At 40.1% G+C, this 20,933-nt stretch overlaps 1 protein-coding gene across 2 annotated transcripts in view; it reads right to left on the reverse strand.

Annotated features, from left to right (window-relative positions):
• LOC145456987 (organic cation transporter protein-like) overlaps positions 1-20,933 on the reverse strand; it is a 62,111-nt gene that overhangs the window by 584 nt on the left and 40,594 nt on the right. The window contains exons 7-12 of one of the 2 annotated variants that reach the window (XM_080335137.1): positions 16,387-16,467; positions 16,235-16,320; positions 15,972-16,054; positions 15,753-15,902; positions 13,350-13,458; positions 5,482-5,709 (exon numbers count right to left, since the gene is read on the reverse strand). In XM_080335137.1, the coding sequence (XP_080191263.1) occupies positions 5,482-5,709; positions 13,350-13,458; positions 15,753-15,902; positions 15,972-16,054; positions 16,235-16,320; positions 16,387-16,467 (737 nt within the window). Of the gene's footprint in view, positions 1-805; positions 5,710-13,349; positions 13,459-15,752; positions 15,903-15,971; positions 16,055-16,234; positions 16,321-16,386; positions 16,468-20,933 lie in introns of those variants that run through there. The other variant, XM_080335138.1, reaches the window with a different exon arrangement.

Raw genomic sequence — 20,933 nt, forward strand, 5'->3', positions numbered from 1 at the left:
ATATGTTCAAGTTTAATTGTCCATAGGAACCTATAAATAGCTGGCGCCAAATGTTCCTGTCCTGGCAATCTACAAGACAAATTGTATCCCGCAGAGAAGAATTATTTACCAGTGAAGATATGTCAATTTGATATCGTGTGCGTATTTGAGGTTAATATAGGGTTACCATACGTTCTCTTTTAAGAGGATTTGTCCTCTTTTTTGACTTTTTTGAAAGTGTCCTCGGAGGACGCCCTTTTGTCCTCTTTTTTGAGATTTTGTCCTCTTTGTTGAAAATTTAGGTCAGATTTAGAGCAAATTGCAAGTGATATGCCGTAAGTTAGCACAGAAGTGACGCTCCGGCGGTTATTTCAGAGTGAAAAACGGTGATTTCAGCTCTGGGCGGAAAAATGACTTTTTTTTTCAGTTATCCACCTAGCAATGCGGAAAGAAAAACGGTATTTTGAGCTCTGAGCGGAAAAGATGACCTTTTTTTTTTTTTTAGTCAACCGATCACAAAGTGGGAAATATTCATCAATTCTTTTTCGGTTTTGCAAGTCTCAAATTTCTGAAAAAGTGTCCTCTTTTTAGATTTCCAAAATATGGTAAGCCTAGGTAAACTTGAGACGTTTAGGATATTTTAATATTTTATTATTTTAATACGCACTGAAATTCCTCCCGCACACACACACACACATACGCGCGCGTGCGTGCGTTCAGTAGGCTACCTCATAAAGATACTGGAAGGCTTAAATAACAATAGCAGCAAGAGAAAGCAGTTCGGTCATACCATTTTCTCTGCACATTATTAGCCTTTACAATTCTACATTCCACAATACATATTTCATTTTTCTTCCTTTAGGAAAATATTCAGTTTTTTTTTATCCATGTAATACATTTTGCTCAACGGAAAAGTTGATGGGAAAACAGGAAAATATAATATTCACAGTCCTAATTTCGGTTTTCTGTTGTACTTTTATCGTCCAATCTGCTTTTTTACCAGATTGAAACGGAGACTGTAGCAGCAAAACTAAATATACTGCAGTTATCCCGCTGTGATCACTCGCCCATGATATTTCGCTGTGTCTCGGATAAGAAACTACTTCTCGTGTGATTACTCGAGAGTCGAGACTTCTATATAAGTATAGGTAACACGAGTTAGAGATGATTATGATTAAGGCTCTATACGCTGCTACTGCATCAACGTTCTGAATAAATCATTGCATTGAGAATATATCTGTTACGAAGCACTTCACCAAGAGCAACAGGCTATCTCCAGGATAAGTATTGTATAGCCGACCACCAAGACGATTGGTTAGCTATATACTTTTATACAGGTCACCAGAGACAATAAACAGTCAATTGCTGCAATACCACTCGCTAGAATCACACTAAAACAGGGTAATAAATCATTCAGACTGTGGAAATCAGGGTCATAGCCATGATTGGGGATGCAGAATTCCGTCGAAAAAGTTTTGAAAATATATCAAACCTAAAATGTCAACTAATTGAGTTGCCGATCTATTTCTTATCACATCAACTATCTTCAGACCCAGGCAATCTATGCTCCTACTCGCCATCTGATCCGCGTACCAGCGGTGCTTTACAAAGCCTAAAAGTGGAAGTGGAAATGGAATCATAACATGGAATATCGACCTGGTGTAAATGACCATTGTAGCCGAAAACACCGCAAAGGTCACAAACAACGAAACGCATATCAAGGAAGGTTGTCACAATTTTCCTGTATACTCATCCTGGCGATAGGTGAATCACTACCTCACTTGCCTCTCCTGACCGCACGTCACTGTAAATTAATATTATTATATTTACACTGAATATTTTGAAATTACAATAGGTGGTTCACATAAACCTGATTGAACTAGGGCAACGTTACTTGAGTATTTGGGTAGATACTTACACATATAATTGTATTGTGTTTATGTAGCCTACATAATATTCGTGAAAATATAGAACTATATAAAACCGAATACCCCTAAATATAATGATGTCGCTGTACTTCGATTTAAAACAGTCTTCGGTGTGTAAAAATAACAAGTAGATTGAATTTCTGAACCTTGTAATACCACTGAGCCGTTTTTTATACCCAGCCCATACAGCGAAAATATCAGATTTTGTCAAGATATCCCCATGGAATATTTCCAAAACCATGGAGCCAATTGAAATAAACGAAGCTCATATTCGGAATCATTACCCCGCAGAACTCCCAAAACCACTCTTACTTTGTCCGCCTAAAATTATGTGTTGACCAGTGTTAATTATCACTCATATGACTTTCAGCGCCAATGTAACGTAAGCCTAACTAAGCACCAAATTTTTTACCCTGATATGAACGCCGTCGCCAGTAGTAGGTTTAATGAACTCTGAGGTGAGAAGTAACTCAGTTAACTGTTTCTTACCGCCATTATACGTATAATGCTAAATCAGGAATTACAGGATCCGGAAACGGGTCGACTGTTTCTCTCGTCTATTGGTTAGTTACCTTTACTCAAACGAACGCGAGAGAGAAGAGGGACGAGGAAAATGAGGAGCAGAAAGAGCAAAAGAGTGACAAGTCGCATCCGTACGCTTACATGGGTATTTTCATCCGTCAAAGGGGGGTGGCCATGTCGTAGACTCGCCAACTATAACGTGACGTTTGATTTGCGCTTATCTACGTTGCAGTGGTTGAAGTCATGGCTATATTCTCTTTGTCACAATACAATAGGCTCGTTGCCAAAGCAAATTGATGATGAAAGGCTCATTTGTTTGTCGCTATGGGTTTGGTAGGCCTGTATGCACTGTGTCTGATGGCCATGTTCCCTGCTTCTGCACTCGCCCCGCTGCAAGAAGCGGTACATGCTACTATTCTAATTCAATCTAATATCACTGTCGGGAATATATCACAGTAAAATAAATTTCTCCAAGATACAAAGAATATTCATCGGGAGGTCTGTCGGTTTTTATAAGCTCCTCATCGCCGATCCCGCAGCGCCTTGATGAAAAGCCCAGCTCAAGAGTGAGTTGAGCTCCAAAGTCGTCAGCAGATACCCGAATTGGTCGCAAGAAATTCGAGAGTAAATGAAAGTAGTACGCGAGCTTGAAAAGTCCAAAGACCATAAGTAAAGATACTGAACTGTAATAAATGCATTGTCGAAGAGCACAAGGCCTGCACAGACGATAAGCGCTACTGTTTTTGTGTGTGTTACAGTGTTGGGATCGAGTCACTATCTTCCAGTCACGAGTCATTTTGTGTCATCATTATTTTTGAGTCAAGTCAAGTCAATCGATTTTTGGAGGTGAGTCGAGTCAAATCACGAGTCGAGTAATAATTCAAGTCAAGTTGCATTTTCAGATTTTCGAAGTATGAGGCATGATTACGTCATTGCATTTTGCTAGCTGCCTGAAATAAAGATGGATTGGTCATTCATTTTCAATTGATGAACGAATATAGAGGTGAATATACACGCAAGAATGCGCTGTAACGCCAACTATGTATAGAACATCGTTAAAATCAAGTCATATTAATGGAGACTTTTGCGTAACATCTGCAATGCGGCAGGCTACTTTCGGCTCAACGCATACCTATACATAGTCGGTTTGGATAACGTAATATTCACCCTAATCATTGAGTGACAGCCTTGAAGCTTGGTACATACTTAGCCGATATAATCAAGATATACCATGCGAAATATTGCCCACATGTCGATATAAATCATCTGCCAACTAACATCTAACAATACCGAATTTCGCATTGAATCTGTGCTGCAAACGGATCGACAGTAACAAAGTGGACTACCCAATCAGAGCGTGACGAAAGGGACTCACTGTCAGTGTCCACACCACCTTTGAGTACACGCTGGTTAAACGCACGATCATTGAATGATTGATCACTCTCACGGGTTACATCAGCGTTTCGTGAACTATCCGAGCATATTCAAGATACAGTGATTTTTATCGACACCGATTACTTGATGACTTGAAATGTGGATTGACTCGTGAATTTTGCTCCCAGGCACGAGTCAATCCACATTTCTGATACACTTAGCCAAGTCGAGTCATTTTCGCAAAGTGACTTAAGTCAAGTAAATTCATACGAAAAAGGTAACTCAAGTCTGACTGAAGTCATCCTAACACTGGTTTGTAATAACATTATTAATAGTAACATCGAGAGGTCACTGTCATGTCACAATAAATTGCGATGACGCAATCTGACTACTATAATAGGAAATAGGAAAACGAGACACTTCCGCATGCGGTCCTGACAAATCGTGTATTCCAGCCTTAATTCCATCATGACTAGCTCCCTAGTCCATATATCATACTAGTAGTAGTTCAGCATTGTCAACAGAGCCCAATTAATACCTGATTTCATAGATATATCAGTATCGCTGTTCGGCCATTTCGGTTGTCGTCGTTGGGGCTGGGCAAAATCGAGCAGCTGAGTGATTCGATTCTGAATCACTTATTACGCTTCGAGTAGACGATTGGAGTATCACTCATTATGACGTTACAACAGAATGCACCATGTCAAAGTTCAAATATGTACCTTTTATACCACCGCTACACATATAATACCTGTTTTCCGTCACATTAGAGATACTTTGGTACTTTTTCGAACATACCGATTACATTGCATTTGTTCACAATGATGTGGGATGATCATGACCTCTGAAATGTGTTATTTCCAGTAACGTTCGTAGCTTTGTACTATGTCCCGTATGCTGCGACACGGCCAATCAAGGTTTCAAGGCTTCCTCAGTGGAAAATAGCATCAAAACTATAATCCTCGCTAGTAAATTAACTTTCAGTTGCGAGGAGCGGATAATTTCAGTACTCGAAAAAAATCGTCTTTTACTACTCGACTCGAATCAATAAAATTAATATTCGATTTAGATTCGAGTACTCGAATCATTGTACCCAGCCCTAGTCCTGGCGAAAAGCATCGAAAATTGGTATTACGACAAAATGTGGATTCTATCGCTCCATTGCTACAAACCAATATGCGACGTCACTCTCAAATCAGTAAAGGCCTGAGAATTCTGGAGGCTGATTATAGGCTACTTCCACGGGGAACTGCCGATAAGTTAAGACATTGCCATTTACATATGCGTATATCATGAAACCTGCAGTTTGAACATCCAAAGGCAATGCTACTGCTTTTGATCGATCATATGTCGGCAAATGGTAATGAAGGGGACTTATTGATTGCTTATAGCTCGGTAGGACTCGGGAGCTCACATACCGACAGACAAAGCGCCCTAATATTCGCATTTTCTGATGGAATACTGTTTTTATACTATGCCGCAGTTTTGTTATGAATAAATAACGTCGATGCGGAAAAAATTTATGCTACTTTATACTAAAGTTGTACCTGAAATATTTCACATTTTAGTACAGGCAGAAAATAGAGGGAATTAGGTAAACATCTTTTATATCAGCGTCGGTCCATATTTATGATATCGGTCACGCTTTAGTTCTAGATATCATAACCGTGCAACAAACTTGACTATATCTCCTCCGGCATAGAAGATCTCGGCTTCATCCATATTTTCCATCATCACCATTCCAGTTGTATCTCTTATTGTTAACGAAAGCAGACCCCCGACTACCGCGGACAACCCGAAAATCGTGTTCGGCAGCCATGAAATCGAATCCTGCAAACTTATTATGTACGGAGCCAGAATCCCACCGATACGTGCAGTCATCGCACCAAGCGCTAGTCCGTTACTCCTTGAAATATATCAGAAGACATATTTTTGTAAATAACCTTTTGTTTATGAAGGCCACATGCAAATAGCTGTGTGCAATCACGGGATTGACGTCACAAGAATGGTTGTTCAGATCAATGCCATGGTTGTTCAGACAATGCCATGGGTGGGCAAACTTTTGAGCTCGCGGGCCGCATTCAACATCTGAATCCATTTGCGTGCCGCACTATATAAAATTGGGATTATAAACCAAAACGCAATATTGGTATTTGATTATATAGTGAGGACATGGAGATAGTATATGTGCTTATTTTAAAAAATAACATTGCTTTGGTGATATCTTACACGCGTCAGAAACATAGTCGCGAGATTTCATAGGCTGGCCAACCTCAATAACCAACTTCTCAAAACTATAGAGATGAAAGTCGGTTATCCCGATTCTTAGAACAGGATTGAAATTAAAATCTGTGAGCAACGATCTGTTCATAGATTTACTGATTCCACTTTTGCCTAAATTCCAGAACACACAATGCTGACAGCATCATAACCATGTTTGCTTCAGACACGCAGGTGTAGATAAAATATTAATACCCGAATTATACGCATACACAGAACGAATCTACCTCTAAGACTCGAGCGAATCGTTTTTTATAAGCACATCCCTGAAATAATTAAAACAGGAGTAGCTAATCTGAAATCTCACTCGCGATCCGAATTATGTCAATCTCGTTTAGGATTTCTGTGATGCTTAGCAGTTGAAACCCTTTAAACTGTGTGGGCCTTGAGATCGGGCTGTCTCGCAGCAAAATTAAACATAAAAAATAATATAGGAAATATTAACCTCGGAACAGTGGTTCTCAAACTTTTTAAAGCACGCCCCCCCTCATGATGGTGAAAGATTTCGCGCACCCCTCATCGTCATATCACAAAACGCAGCCAGGATGCTAGCAAACCTAATGAATAGTTTGATGACATGGAAGGTTACGACTGTGGATGAGAGATTTAAAAATGTGAAATTCATACAAAACACAGAGCAATAACTATGAATTGCATGTAAATCGCGCATAACGCGAAAATTTTTTCAGTTGAGCTTAGCTTCACGCCCCCCTTCAGATGCTTTCACGCCCCCAAGGGGGTGCCCCCAGTTTGATAACCACTGAATTATCATGGTGAAATATACTAAGAAAAAGTTTAATCAAGTCCCTGCATTATTTCGATTTTTAGTACGCATTTTATCAATATTTAAAAAAAGTTTCTTTAGACTCTCGCGGGCCGTAGTTTGCCCACCCCTGCACAATGCAAACGCATGTATAGAAGGAACACGTGGTTACTATCGCAAGGGACCCAAATCATATAGTGACGTCCCATAGCAGTGATTGTTTTTGAGGCATATGAAGCAGACACGAATTCACCCACATTTTAGGCCTGCATCTTGTATGCTTTACCATTGAATTTTACATGTAATATATAGAAGAGAGTAACCCAATAAGCTCTATCAACGATGCGAATGTTGCTGTACAACCCGAATCCAGCAGTCACTTGGAATTTCTGTATACTATGAGTTGGTCCGGAAATGAACGATAAATCGAGGACAATATCGGTTCATCAAATGAGTGATTCAAATTCAATCCAATAAAATCTTATTTTCGCTAAATTGTTTGCAATATACAGCAGGAAATAGAATGGCTTTGGAAAATGTCATTTTCAATGCATGTATAGGACTAGGTCGTTATACAGGTATATACAGGGTTGCCATACCGTCCTTATTTCTAAGATTTGTCCTTATTTTGAAGGGTCACATCTTAGAACAAACAACTGTCCTTATTTCTAAGAAATGTCCTTATTTTCGACTTGCGTCCTTATTTTGTCTTATTTTCAACCACTACAGAACTTTTATCGTTTTCCTCTGGTATTTGTGTTTCATAATATTCATAAATTATGCTTTTGCGTCGAGATTCTATGACATCATAAAGGAAAGGAACTCTCGTGACGTTCACACCATAAAATTTGACTTCTAAGTGTTGAGATAGCTAGGACAGTGCCCGTGAGTGGTTTCGTCTGTACCAAGCTACCATGGCGGACGTCATTTAAGCAGTAAACAGCAGTACTAGGTTCCTGCTGTTTGGTCTACAGCAGAATAAGCTCAAGCTGTGGGTAAGGCAGCATTTATTGCGTAGTGAAAAAAGGAGCAGTGCAGTCGACACATTGGTTAAAAAGTAGTAAAGCTATTATTAATTGATAAATTTTTTTTAAGTATATTGCACTTGCGCACATAGTTTTAGCTAATAATAGGGCTAAATCTGATTAGTTAAAATGAGCAGGCGTAAAAACGTTTTTCGTCACGATTATGAGAGATAATTCAAAGGTATATAACGAAGTTTGAAGGGCGAGTGTTTCGCACATAGCAATATCTGCAATTGTGACATTAACCTGTAGGCCATAGGAAAGACCGCTATTTCAACAAACATTGATACACCAAAACACAAGAAGTGTGTCATAATGATTAATTGGAGCCAGTCGATGAATAAATTTTCAACAAGTTGATCAGCACCAACGAAACAGACGACAAGGTAGCTGCTGCAGAGGGTACCTGGGCATTCCATACCGTCAAACACCAGCAATCAGTCCTCACTAACGATTGCACATCGCAATTGTTCAAAGCAATATTCCCCGATTCCAACATCGCAAATAAGTTTTATTCGGCCAGGACCAAGAATACAAGCATTGTCACTCGAGTTATTGCTCCATACCCATAAATGATTTTTCTAAACATGGTGTATGGCCTTTTTCCATCTTGGTTGACGCCAGGGATATATAGAACTCCGGGATGGCTGACTTCTTTTTGGCCTATACACGAGTAGGGCTATATATCAAGCTGCAATCTACCTCGAAATCTTCACTTTTTTCGCAAGTTAGCGATGTAGGTGTTTATACAATCAGGTTCCTTCACCTTTTGCCGCCTTCCTGGTGAGTAAGCAAGACATTCTAGAAAACATGTGTCTTCGCATACCTCATTCTTTATGCTATATAGACAAATAAGCAAACTCTTACAACGTTGAATATCATTAATTTCATTCCGTAAATAAATCATGAATACAGTTTACCCAGAGGTAATACATAGAAAGGTGGATAACGAAGAAAATCAGCATTTTCTAAACGTTCAATACATTGTTTTCCAAACTGTTTCAGTGCGGATGAGAGTTTTGAAAAGTATTTGGGAGAAGTAATATAAGTCAATCAGGGAGGAGTAAATATATGATGACCGAGACTTTTTGAATTGTACGGGCTCTTTCGAATACTACAACACGCCAAATATTTCTCCACTTTTTCAGCAATAGACATTCCTGAGCTTTATCGTCATTGGGTGTGCAGTACATCCCGAATCAAGCTTCTGGAGGGTTCGATACTAATTCACAAGTATTGGAAATTATGTGTAATGGTGATGCGTCCGGCTCCTCGATCGATAGGTCGTAGGTTCGATTCCCGGTCGGGTCATACAAAAGACTCGAAAACTGGGTATCTGCGTAGGCACTCAGCATTCCCGGATAGCATGGAGGAGAAAAAGAAACGGGGGGGGGGGCAGACGAGGTGACCGTACGGTCGTATAGCATCTCGATGGTGTAGGCGAAACAGAATATCATCTCTATCCCTCTTGAAGATTTTCGAATGTGATGATAGCTGATTCAATGGACTGAATAGATATTAAAAGCGTCGCTGCTGAGACACAAGATACAAATTTTCAGATGGTGACGCAAGTATAGTATAGCAGGATATCCACTGATGATGTGCTGTGTGGAACGTCGCATTTCGTTTCAGGAATCTGCAACAAAAATTAATAATTTAGAGATACAAATCAACCATAAGCCCAATCATTAAGAATAGCTTGATGTGGGGATTCAACCCAGTGGTTCTCAACCGCCAAATATGTTATATTTTTCCAATTATAAATGCATGAAGCTGGACACTTGTCCATTAGAGAATGGAACATCAATTTTCAGATTGAATCGGATTTTTTTGCATGGTGTTGTATTATAGAGCTCATAGTCTACTTTGGTCTTGACGTACGTCACAATGCTGCAAGTTTACGGAACGAAATATCCTACACGTCTTTTAGCAGCAGTTATATGGAAAAGCTATAAGGCTATTACAAAAATATATTTAAATTTGGACAGTACAATTTAGCAATCTTTAGTAGAGGAATAGAGGGACTAGATAAATGATAAGCTGCTAGTATTTCTTTCAAAAGCAATCAAACAGTCAAACTGAAGTTGGTGGCAGAACCCTTGCAGAAACTTCATTAGCACCACATATAATATCAAAATACATTAAATGTTGTTTCCAATATTTAGTTTTAATTTGCATACATTAGTCCTATATGCAATTTAAGTTGCAAGGTGTGCAAGATCAAATAGGTCGAGAAGTGCCAACCGTTGATTTACCTGCCATAATATTCCAGCTATTGAGTATAATGTCAACAAAATGCACAGTTGATAAAATGGCAGGATGATCTTTACTGTAGCATAATACCTCAAGCCATAAGCAGTTGATTCGCTCAACACACACACAACAATATATTTAGATGGATTTCAATCCTTCATATGATATAGCTCACCAGAATCAGACAAACTTACCCATGCATGCTGAGGAGAGGTCCTGGCTGTGTTGCAAGGATTTGACAAAACCTTTTAAACTTTGATGTAGTGTCCAGAGTTTTTCCCACAGCTTTTCCCAATTGCCACATCCTGACGATGCAGTTAACTCAGCACCGTAACTGCCGCACCCCAAACCCCCCGAATGGGGGGGCCCGAGCTCGAAGGGGGCCCCAAATTATTTCGTGAATTAGCATAAATTATAGAGTATTTTTTGAAAATTTATGCAATTTTTCCTACAATTTTTCGCGCTGGGCGCGATTTAAAGTTACCAAATATCTTGATTATTTGGTACTCTTCCCCCAAGAAAAAACACGCAAGATTTATAGAAATGGACATATCGGCGTTGGCCATTAAAACCGCCACTACGCACCAAGATATATAACGATTTAGGACTTATTACATGCGACTTCAAGAAGTGTGCCAGAACGATCGGCAGCGCGAAAAGCTTGGCCGAAACGGACTGCCCAGACGCAGACCGAAAACTTCGTTATATATACAAAATATTAGGTTTAATTGTCCATAGGCGCCTAAATGACTGGCGCCATATGTTCCTGTCTTGGCAATCTGAACCTCAGAAGACAAATACCATCCAGCAGGAAAAAAATATGCCAGTGAAGAAATACCAATTTGAAATCGTGTGCGTCTTTTAGTTGAGTACGTTCGAGCAATTCTATATTTTTGATACAGCAGACAGGAGGTCACGAAATAAAATCATGTAACGAAGTCATACCAACGGGTCCGCCCGCCCGAAGATGTTTAATTATTATTTACGGGCCCTACAGTTTCCGGTAAATCTGATAACGTGAGCAGAGAGAACAAGATATTGATAGCAATAGATATGCAATTCCCGATCTTATTGGCCGATTGTATCATGAATTATCGAAAATTTTCGCGCTTCGCGCTGGCTCACTGAACAGTGCAGCTAATTTCGTGGCTAAAGCGAACACTGTGATGACGGGTCAGTTTATCACCCTATGAGAACCCAAAACCCAAGTTTTTGTGGGGCGGGGGGTGGGGCTGACGAAGTGCTGTTTCGTTCCTGCCAACGGGTATACGCTCGAAGATGTCTAATTATTATTGGGCGGTCCTACGTTTTAAAACAGACCTCGCTCAGCTCTACCGCTAAATCTGATTACGTGAGCATTGAGAGGATCAAAATTCATAGCAATATATATGTAATTCCCGATCATATTGCCCGATTCAATCATGAATTCTGAAATTTTTCGCGCTTCGCGCGTCTAGGCGGGAAAAGTTGTCTCACCGAACGGAGACGCAGCGGAGATGTCAAATAGCGTGAAAAAGCGGATAGCCAAAGGGAGGTCTGGGGGCCGAAGCCCCCCAGAAGTTAGGTTTATCACATCATGGGGGGCCCAAGGCCAACGTTTTGGGGGGGCTGACGAAGTGCTGTTACGGCCCTGAGTTAACTTATCCATCACGAGGGAGTGGCCGACATCAAGTCGATTGATGTGATGAATAGTCCTGTTTCGTATCTTCAAAAGTTTCAGTGGCCAGCAAACGCTATATTTTGTGTCCGTCATTCTTTACAGTTCACTGCAACGGAGGTTTCTTTCCAGTATAGTGGCATTTGATTGCCAGTCATTAACAAACATATTTATGTGTCACTATTAGCCTATCGGCACCGTATCTGTAAAAACAGATTGAATTTAAATGGTGCCTGGACTTTTATACAATTATGTAAACTTCTAACTACCATGTATTGTATTCTAACACTACCATGCTCCTAGGGTTTGTATTTTACGTAAAAGTCTAAAAACCATCCTGACTGTCTGACTGAAATGCAACTTGCATACTGGTTGCAATTTTCGGTCATTTCAAGCTATACAACTATATAACTGTCTTATGGCAAACCATGGGTAGGTATAGAATCGTTAGGCTCGTTCGATACTCCTTCCTTTCCTTTGTTCTGCATCATGTTAACTACAAATAGGAGCGCAGCATGGACAAACTCTAATCATCGATTAACCTATTACATAAAATCCTAACAGACGAAGTCACTCTAAACTGGCGGCAGCCACTGTACTGTACACTGTACAGTACAGCCTAGGACTTCAAGGCTTATTATGCAGTTCTATAGCATCAGATCAGTCATTAATGCATAACGTAATCAATATTAGAATCATCCTGAAATGTAATTCTCAACATTCTGCTACATCCTGATATACACTAACGCTTATCAATGTAGCAAAACATACTCGATAAGCAGAGATATTCCGAATACCAGCGATATATCGTACGGTACTGACATACCGGTAGCGCCGTTCATAACCTGCAGCTGAAGCTACATACCGCTAACCAATACTGCTAAAATTATCAACTACCTGATCATCACAAGTGTCCTCTAGCTTTATAAACAATTAAAAATATTGAAATAGTACGCATCTACCAGCAATCACAAACCAGAAAGGTAATTCCAAGTCTCCAAGTTACGCACAGACAAAGCGCTGTCAACCAACAATCCTATCTGAAGTGAGTGCGCGAAAATGACCCTACTTGTGTATGACCGTGATGACGCAATCGACGGAGTCAGCCATCTCGGAGTTCTATATATCCCTGGTTGACGCCTCTAATCACAACGAGGTGGAGAAGTTTGGTTTATCACCCTATGGGCGGGGTCAAGACCAACGTTTTTTTGGGAAGGGGGGCTGACGAAGTGCTGTTTCGGCCCTGAGAAAAGGTAAATCTAGACCTGAGCTCACGTAAGATCCACGAAGCACATTCTAATAACAAGGAGTTGCTGGAGCAGATTGTTTTTGGCGAAAAGTATGGAATGTAATATGCCACGACTTGTATAAATACAAAGTATGTTCAAAAACCCTTTTTCATTCTAATCTAATTTTTCGACTGTCCTTATTTTTGGGTCTATGTCGATGGCAACCCTGGGTATATAGCTATAATATTAAGTTTTATAGATATAATATCTTATCCACAAACACATCGTATCTGGATGGCCTCTTTTTGGTTTGATTTGACAATAAAATATTTTCCTTACCTGACCACTGTTGGATATAATTCTCCCGTGAAATTGTACACGATTGCGAATGACGCTGCTACCATTGCCTTTCCGATGAATGCGAGCACTACTCCTGTCGATACTAAGACTGTAAAAGACTTCTGAGTTTCACGCTTAACAAATTTACTTGATCAAGATCATCTTAGCCTTTTGAGGTTATAAAATTACGATTTGATAAACTGTTATTGCCGGCCGCATGGAAATTCAATATCAGGATGTGCGGGGGCGGGCTGATCTGATGAACTCATTGGCACTGCGCCGTTTTTGCGCAGAGTGAACACGAATAGTGCTTTTATTTTTATAAACTAGTGACGTCCGCGGAAAGTCGATGTGAATGTGGTCTGTTTTTATAATGAATTATAGATAGAAGCAAATAAAAGTCAGCAGTATTTACTGTACTGCGAGTAGTGGAAATGACGAAATATCAGATTAAGTCACGCACGTTCATTATTGCACTCAGTTCAGCACCATATGTCGGGATCATCTTGAGGGACATATTTAAAGGATTGTACCCATCTATATTTAGTACTTTATACCTGAAATTGTGGTTTATGTATACTCCTGGAGTGATGACATTGCCCGACAGTATATTACAGTCCGAAATTAAATCAGCTTGCATTACAATGAACAAATCGCCTGCCAAATCTTTGTTGTAGTAGATAAAACCGTTCAGGCTATATGTAATCAACACCGCAGTCAGGCTGAAGTACAAGATTGTGAAAAGACGCAACTGTACCTATAATAACAAACTACTAGAACTAGAAAACACGTGCTGTCGTTTGATTTGAGTCATGATACTGGTGTTCTGTAGTTAGATTCCTTGCAGTCATTGGTAGCTGCGTCATTGCTACTAACATTGGTGTAGAGACGTATGTTTCGGGGGTAAGAAATCCTTCCATTTCAAACTCTAAATTCCGTCCGATTACGTGATCGTGACTATCTTATCTCAATATTTTTCTAAGCTCATTTTCAGTCATTAGTTAATTGTGTTTTAGATAGTAAATTGCAAATTTTTAAATGTCGTTAGATCTGGTTCTAGTTCCGCATGTTTTCAAATCTATAGTAGTTTCCCTAGTCTGACTCTAGGCCAGGGGTTCTCAGCCATTTCTTGGCCGTGGCCCATTTTCCGGTTTGAAAATGTGCTGTGGCCCACCTCTATATTGGAGTCATAAACCTGTTCAATGCGTGGTAATCGACGGCGACGATATGCATATTTCTCTAAAATATGTGTATTTTTCTCTTAATGTACTGATGATATATAAATGTAGACCATTAGGCTCATGAAATCGCGCAAGCGCAACGACAATTTTCCTGTCTCGAACCAACGACCAACGAAATAATTGTGGGCCCCTTCGAGCTCCCGCAATTGGCGGTTTGGGTGCAGCAGTTACGGCCCTGGTAGATCATATAGCCTAAACCTCTGTGTAAATACTATGATTGTCCGCTGCTCCATTCGCGTCGCGAAACACAATGATCAACTCCACGCATCCGCTGTGTGATTGGGATTTTAGTTTCACTATTGTGGGGAATAATATAATCATTCTGGGTCAGCTTCAAACAATTCATTGAGGAATGAGGTACTACAGAGAAGTGTAGAAAGATTTATTTAATATGTATGCTGTTGTACAATGCACATTGTATGTGTTGTACCAAACCAACTGAAGTTGCGATGTCAGAATATTCGATGAAGTGATACAATCAATTCATGTCACTCTTACATGATGTACAATGATTTCAAGAGCGGACATTTTAAACCGACTCCAAAGATTAATACGCTCCGCTAAATCCTCAATCCATTACGATTCGTTGCGGTGGAGCAGATACCTTCACCAGAAGTTGATTATAATTTGCAATTATGGCTATTTTTATCTTACAATAATACGACTTGCCTAAGTACAGTAGATCTATAGGCTTACATCAATTACACTTCGTTCCGAGTTTATTGCACACCTCTTTCAACGGCATACGACATTGACCATGCCGGAGTGCATGGTTACTTCAGCATTACCTTCCAGGTATATACTCGAAATTAATTTAATTGCTGTTAGCCGTAGGTTGTCATAGCCAGTGGAAAAAGCCGCCGTTTCTCCCTCCAGTTTTCGACTTGAACATGATGACTCCATACGTGCCACCACGTCTCATCAGAGTCGGATGAAAAGCTTTGCGTATAGCCTACGTAGAATTATATAATATGAATATATTCTTAGCGATTAATATAACAAATATCACTAAACTTACATTATTTCTAAAATTTTCTAAATAGCTTTGTGGCCCACCTCAAATGCTGCTGTGGCCCACCAGTGGGCCATGGCCCACCCTTTGAGAACCCCTGCTCTAGGCGTTATGTCAATATTAGATCAATTTTTATTTTCAGTCTATTACCTTGAACGCCCTCAGCGTATTCGTTCACCACCGTGCTTGTCAGGAGGGCAACACCGGCTCCGGTCAATGTAATCGTCAGCAGCATTCGTCGACCAACTCGATCCATCAATAGAATTACCACAATGAATGATGCAATTTCGAAAATCCCAGCTTCACGCGTAAAAAAGACCGGCTTAGTAAATATAGCTTTTAGGCTCAACATTTTTGAGACTATAGTACCGTAGATGTTGTTGAGAAACAAGTCTCCAGCTAAAGATCCCGCGTTCAGCGATATACCGTAATATACCATGCTGTTGACACACCTGAAAAGTTTCATGCCATTAACCACATATCTAATTTTATAGTGGAAAAGTTCTCGTCAAACTTTTGGCTCCAAACCATGCATGCGATGAGGGAGGAGGATACATTTTACATCGTCCTCGGTAATTCTGATGATAAATCACGTAGAAGTTTAATATACTGTATAATATAAATGCAGCTACCAATTGACAGCCAATTTTATCGTCAGAATTGCCATTCCACGATGCCGAAACAGCTCGATCGTCGAAAACTTCTTCTGGCAATCTGTCTATAAAAAATGAAGCGTGCGACCGTTACTACAAGGAAAAAATCTATCTCATGTCGTTGCAGATACCTTTCCATCAGACATTTCTGCGTTCTGCCAGATAGCGTCGGATAATTTGATTCTATTGACCTTTGCCATCGAATTTGTCACCTTTGTGAGAATAATGAAACAACCTATAAGTGTGTGATAGTATTCTATATGCAAGAGGTCGTGAAATTATGGATAGCGAGACAGATACGGTTCTTTTGATGATATCATATGGCTCTTTGCTAAATTCATAATTTGCCACTTAATTCTCATCTTAACTATCAATTTTCTGACATATTTTTTTGGAAATTTTCATAATAATCGGAATCATTATGCTTATGGTAGCTGAGACAAGACTTTGTAGGGTATAAAAATCACATATCCAAAGGGTGATATTGGCTCGGAACCAGTGACGTGCGGTAAAATGAGGCAAGTGAGGCAACGCCTCACCTGTCGCCAGGAGGAGTAGGAGAAAATTGTGGAAACACAGCCTACACAGCCTTAAATTGTGGTATGTGATAGCTATATTACTTACACGTAGCGTGCGCTGTCGTTGTTTGTGGTCGTTATAGTGTTTTCGACTGCGATAGTAATTTAGATCAGGTCTATATTCTCTATGTTATGATTCCATATTTGTATTTGCCGACTTGTAGCACGTCCCACTTCTAGGCTTTTGTAAGACACCGCTTGGAACAGATGGCGACTAGTAGCCTAGTTTGTCTGCGTGTGAAGATGGTTAATGTGATAACAAACAGGTCGCAAACCTAATCAGCTGACCTAGTAGGTTTTCTACATTTGGAAATCTTGATCCAAGTAAATCTTCATCCCCAATCAAAATCATCATTATAACCCCGATTTTCCACAGTCCGAATGATGTCTTAAACCAGCGGCTCTCAACCAAGGGTCAGCGAAGCATTTTCAAGAGGACCGTGAGGAAGTGAAAGTGCATGGCCTATAACTTCATATATGTCTTGGTGCGTCGTGGCGAAGTAATGGCCGACGCCGAAGTCTGTATTTCGATAAATGGGGGAAGGGTACCCCAAATCCAAGATATTAGGACGTTAGGCAATATTAAATCGCGCAACAGCGCGGAATTTTTTTGAAGAAGTAGCATAAATTTCCAAAGAAAAATACTCTATAATTTATGGTAATTCACGAAATAAATTTGGCCCCCTTCGAGCTCACCCTCCCCCAAATAGGGTGTTTGGGGTGCGGCAGTTACGGTCCTGTTCCCCACTACACAACACTTTTGTCATCACAAAGCAGCTATTTGCTGGTTTGACTACACAAGACAAAAAACCACACCAGTACGCAAGACCATCGCCTATAACTGCAACATAAAACGTATTGTGAACCGATACCAGTAACTCTCAAAATGTCGCCAAAGCGTTATTTCACGTCAAACTGGTCGTGCTGGATGCGTCATTGGCCAACCAGAGGTGAAAATGAGGTTTTGTGAATAACACGCAATATAATTTTTTGATACATACATTCCAGAGCAATTAACAGGTAACGGTAATTGCGCATGTGTCCACGTAAATATGTAGACTGTCCTGTATATAATTTGGAACAAATGCGTCTATTCCCCAGCAGAAACCGTTGAATTCCCCACCGTTTGGGAACCACTGACCTAGAGTGTATTGTGACTTACGATGGATGATTTTAAAGTACTGAATTTATCACCCTACCCCCTACCCCTCTCACCAATGTTCCCGCTAAGCTGCGCACTTGCGCAATTGCGCAGTGCAAACACGGTCTGTTCGCACAGAAGATCTAAGCTGCGCACAAAAATTCCGAATTGGTGATCTTTCTTTAGTCGTTACGCACTTCTATCTAAAGGAACATTGCTTCTCACAATATCAGGGATTCTTAAACTTGGTCCGCGAAAGGTCAATGTCGATCAACATTATCAGGAAACTGCGAAACCATATTGACATCCTCCGGTAATGACGCCATGAATTAAACTGTAACTACCTTGTCTAGTCATTAGTAAGTTCATCTTAGGCATGGAATAGCGTAAACAGAGTAGAGCTTGATGTGATGAGCTTTTTCTTCATTTTAGTCATCGGCTTCGTAAATTTTTAGGGAACTGATCAAAAACCTCAAGAGATCAGCGATCAAAATACTTTAGGAACCCAGCACTATTCAGTATTACCAACGAGAATCGTAGTTTCGACACTTTCTTCCCACCCTCGAAGTATTGAAACATTTGATCGGTCTAAGCAAAGTTGTTTCCAATTTGTTGTTGAATATTCAATAGTTGATCTGCGGTTTCAAACCGGAAAGCCGTAGTAAACCAAATAGCTACAATCGTCGGCAATGTATCATACTTTCAGCCTATTGAGCTTTGACCGACGACCCGCGATCAGCAAAAATTTTCGATATCAATCTGTGGATTCGGGTTGGATTATCCAGATAACGGTTAACCAGTTACCCGATTAACCGCAGTTTTTTCTCTTTCTGATATCCGGATATCATTCTGCCGGTTAACCGGATAAAAGAGTATCGTTGCTAATGCGTTTTACACTTTTTAGTAAGTTTCAATAAGTCGTATTATCAGTGTTGCCTTCGGCCAATTAGCGAGAAGCGTGTTGACAATTAGCGATATTCGTGCATGCACAATATAACGCGACTCGATCTCCCACTGAGATGATCGAGAAATTAGGTGATTGATTACCGCGCACTGGGCTATCGTCGCTGGCCTGATTTATCGCGTTTCCAGCAAGGTTAGATCCGCTGGCTTGAAGAATCCCATCTGTAAAAGGCCCCGTGCACACTGTGCCATCGCTGGCCTGCACAATCGTATCTGCTTCAGCTTGATGCTCACGATATTATCGTTGGCCTACACAATCGCATCTGCAATAGGCCTGGTACGAAAGATATCACCGCTGGCATAACTATCGCGTCTCGGGCCTAGCATGCGTTGGCTCATATCTCTCGATGGCTTGGTTACAATATGCCGTTAAGTGGATGCAGACTATAGCGATTGTGATTAAAGAGTGACATCGCAAAACTGAATAAAATCGAATGTTCGCAAACATGTGCGTGCGTACATGCGTAATTGATTTCCGCAGATACTTAATTCGGAAGAAATCGAAACCCCCTCATTTTATTTCAACCCGCCCCCTATTTTCGGCTGGCTACGCGCCTGATCACGTGAATTTCTCAAGGGGGGAATTAAAGCAACCTAACATGTCGGCATGAATTTCAGTATCAGCTACTCGTCGTTCCTGTACTGTAAACATAAACAGAACAATGGTCCAAAAGGTATGTAGGTATTTGAAGATTCTGGGAAACCACCTGCCAAACTTTGGACTCTACCAAGCGCTTCTTACTATTCAGCACATTTCTGTGGAAGCATAAAGAGTATTCAATGCATGTGGATTGTGGACGCGTTGTTATTATACGCCGGTCCCGTCTACAGGATTCCACAATTGATGCATTTTGCTTATAAGGAGGGCGTTGCAGAAGCAGTGAACATTAAATTAGCGTGGTTTTGTCGTATTCGCTTATACTGCGCGTGTACGACTGTACGTAGATCTACAATGATGATTTTACGCTTCATTTTTCATGCAAACCTCGTTGAAATCGATTGTCTCATTTAGCAGTTATTATCCGGTCAACCGGTTGGATAAATTTCAAGTATACGGATATATCCGTTATCCGGATAGTGAAAATGATTGATATCCGATCTAACTCTACTGTGGATTCAATGTTGTCAATCAGCTCAATTGTTTTATATCAAAATGCAGCCAACGCAAAAACCACGAAGAGGCTGTCGCTTCGGTCGTGGCATAACGGTGCCAACGACTAATAAAAATACAGATGGATGGAAGGAACGCCACTATTAGGGCTGTTCAAAAATAACTTTTTTTTCGGATTCCAGCCATTCACTGATTAAATTGTCAGGTTACCCTAAAAAACGCTGCACACCAAATTTGGTTCGATTCTAACAAGTATAGGACTCCGCAGATCCAATTAAAAAATTTTAATTTAATAAAGAAAATTTGAAAAAAAAATTTCCAAATTTTTCTGCCAACCCCATGAAATTGTTGATCCGTCTTCAAAGACGTTGCAAAACAAATTTGAGTCAATTCCGACCAGTAGAAGCGGAGTTATGTGAGTTTTTCGTTGATAAATTGCGGATTATCCGCCGATCAAGGATAATCCGAGGATTATAATCGAAAAACCCACATAACTCCGCTTCTACTGGTCGGAATTGACTCAAATTTGTTTTGCAATGTCTTTGAAGACAGCTCAACAATTTCATGGGGTTGGCAGAAAAATTTGGAATTTTTTTTTCTAATTTTCCATAATAAATTAAAAATTTTAATTGGATCTGCGGAGGCTTTTACTGGTTGGAATCGAGTGAAATTTGGTGAGCAAGGTTTTCTACTGCAACCTGACGATTTAAGAGGTGACCGGCTTGAATCGGGAAAAAAAGTTATTTTTGAACAACCCTAGCCACTATGCATTCGATCAAGACATATATCTTACATAATAAATAAATAAATAAATAAATACCTAATGCGTCATTCGAGTCGATTGCACCAGGCCAAGATCAGATTGTGAATAATTGCAACAATCTT

The sequence above is a fragment of the Botryllus schlosseri genome, chromosome 15 (genome assembly GCF_051294905.1).
Source record: "Botryllus schlosseri isolate E-star chromosome 15, Bs_hap1, whole genome shotgun sequence".
Lineage (NCBI taxonomy): Eukaryota > Metazoa > Chordata > Ascidiacea > Stolidobranchia > Styelidae > Botryllus > Botryllus schlosseri.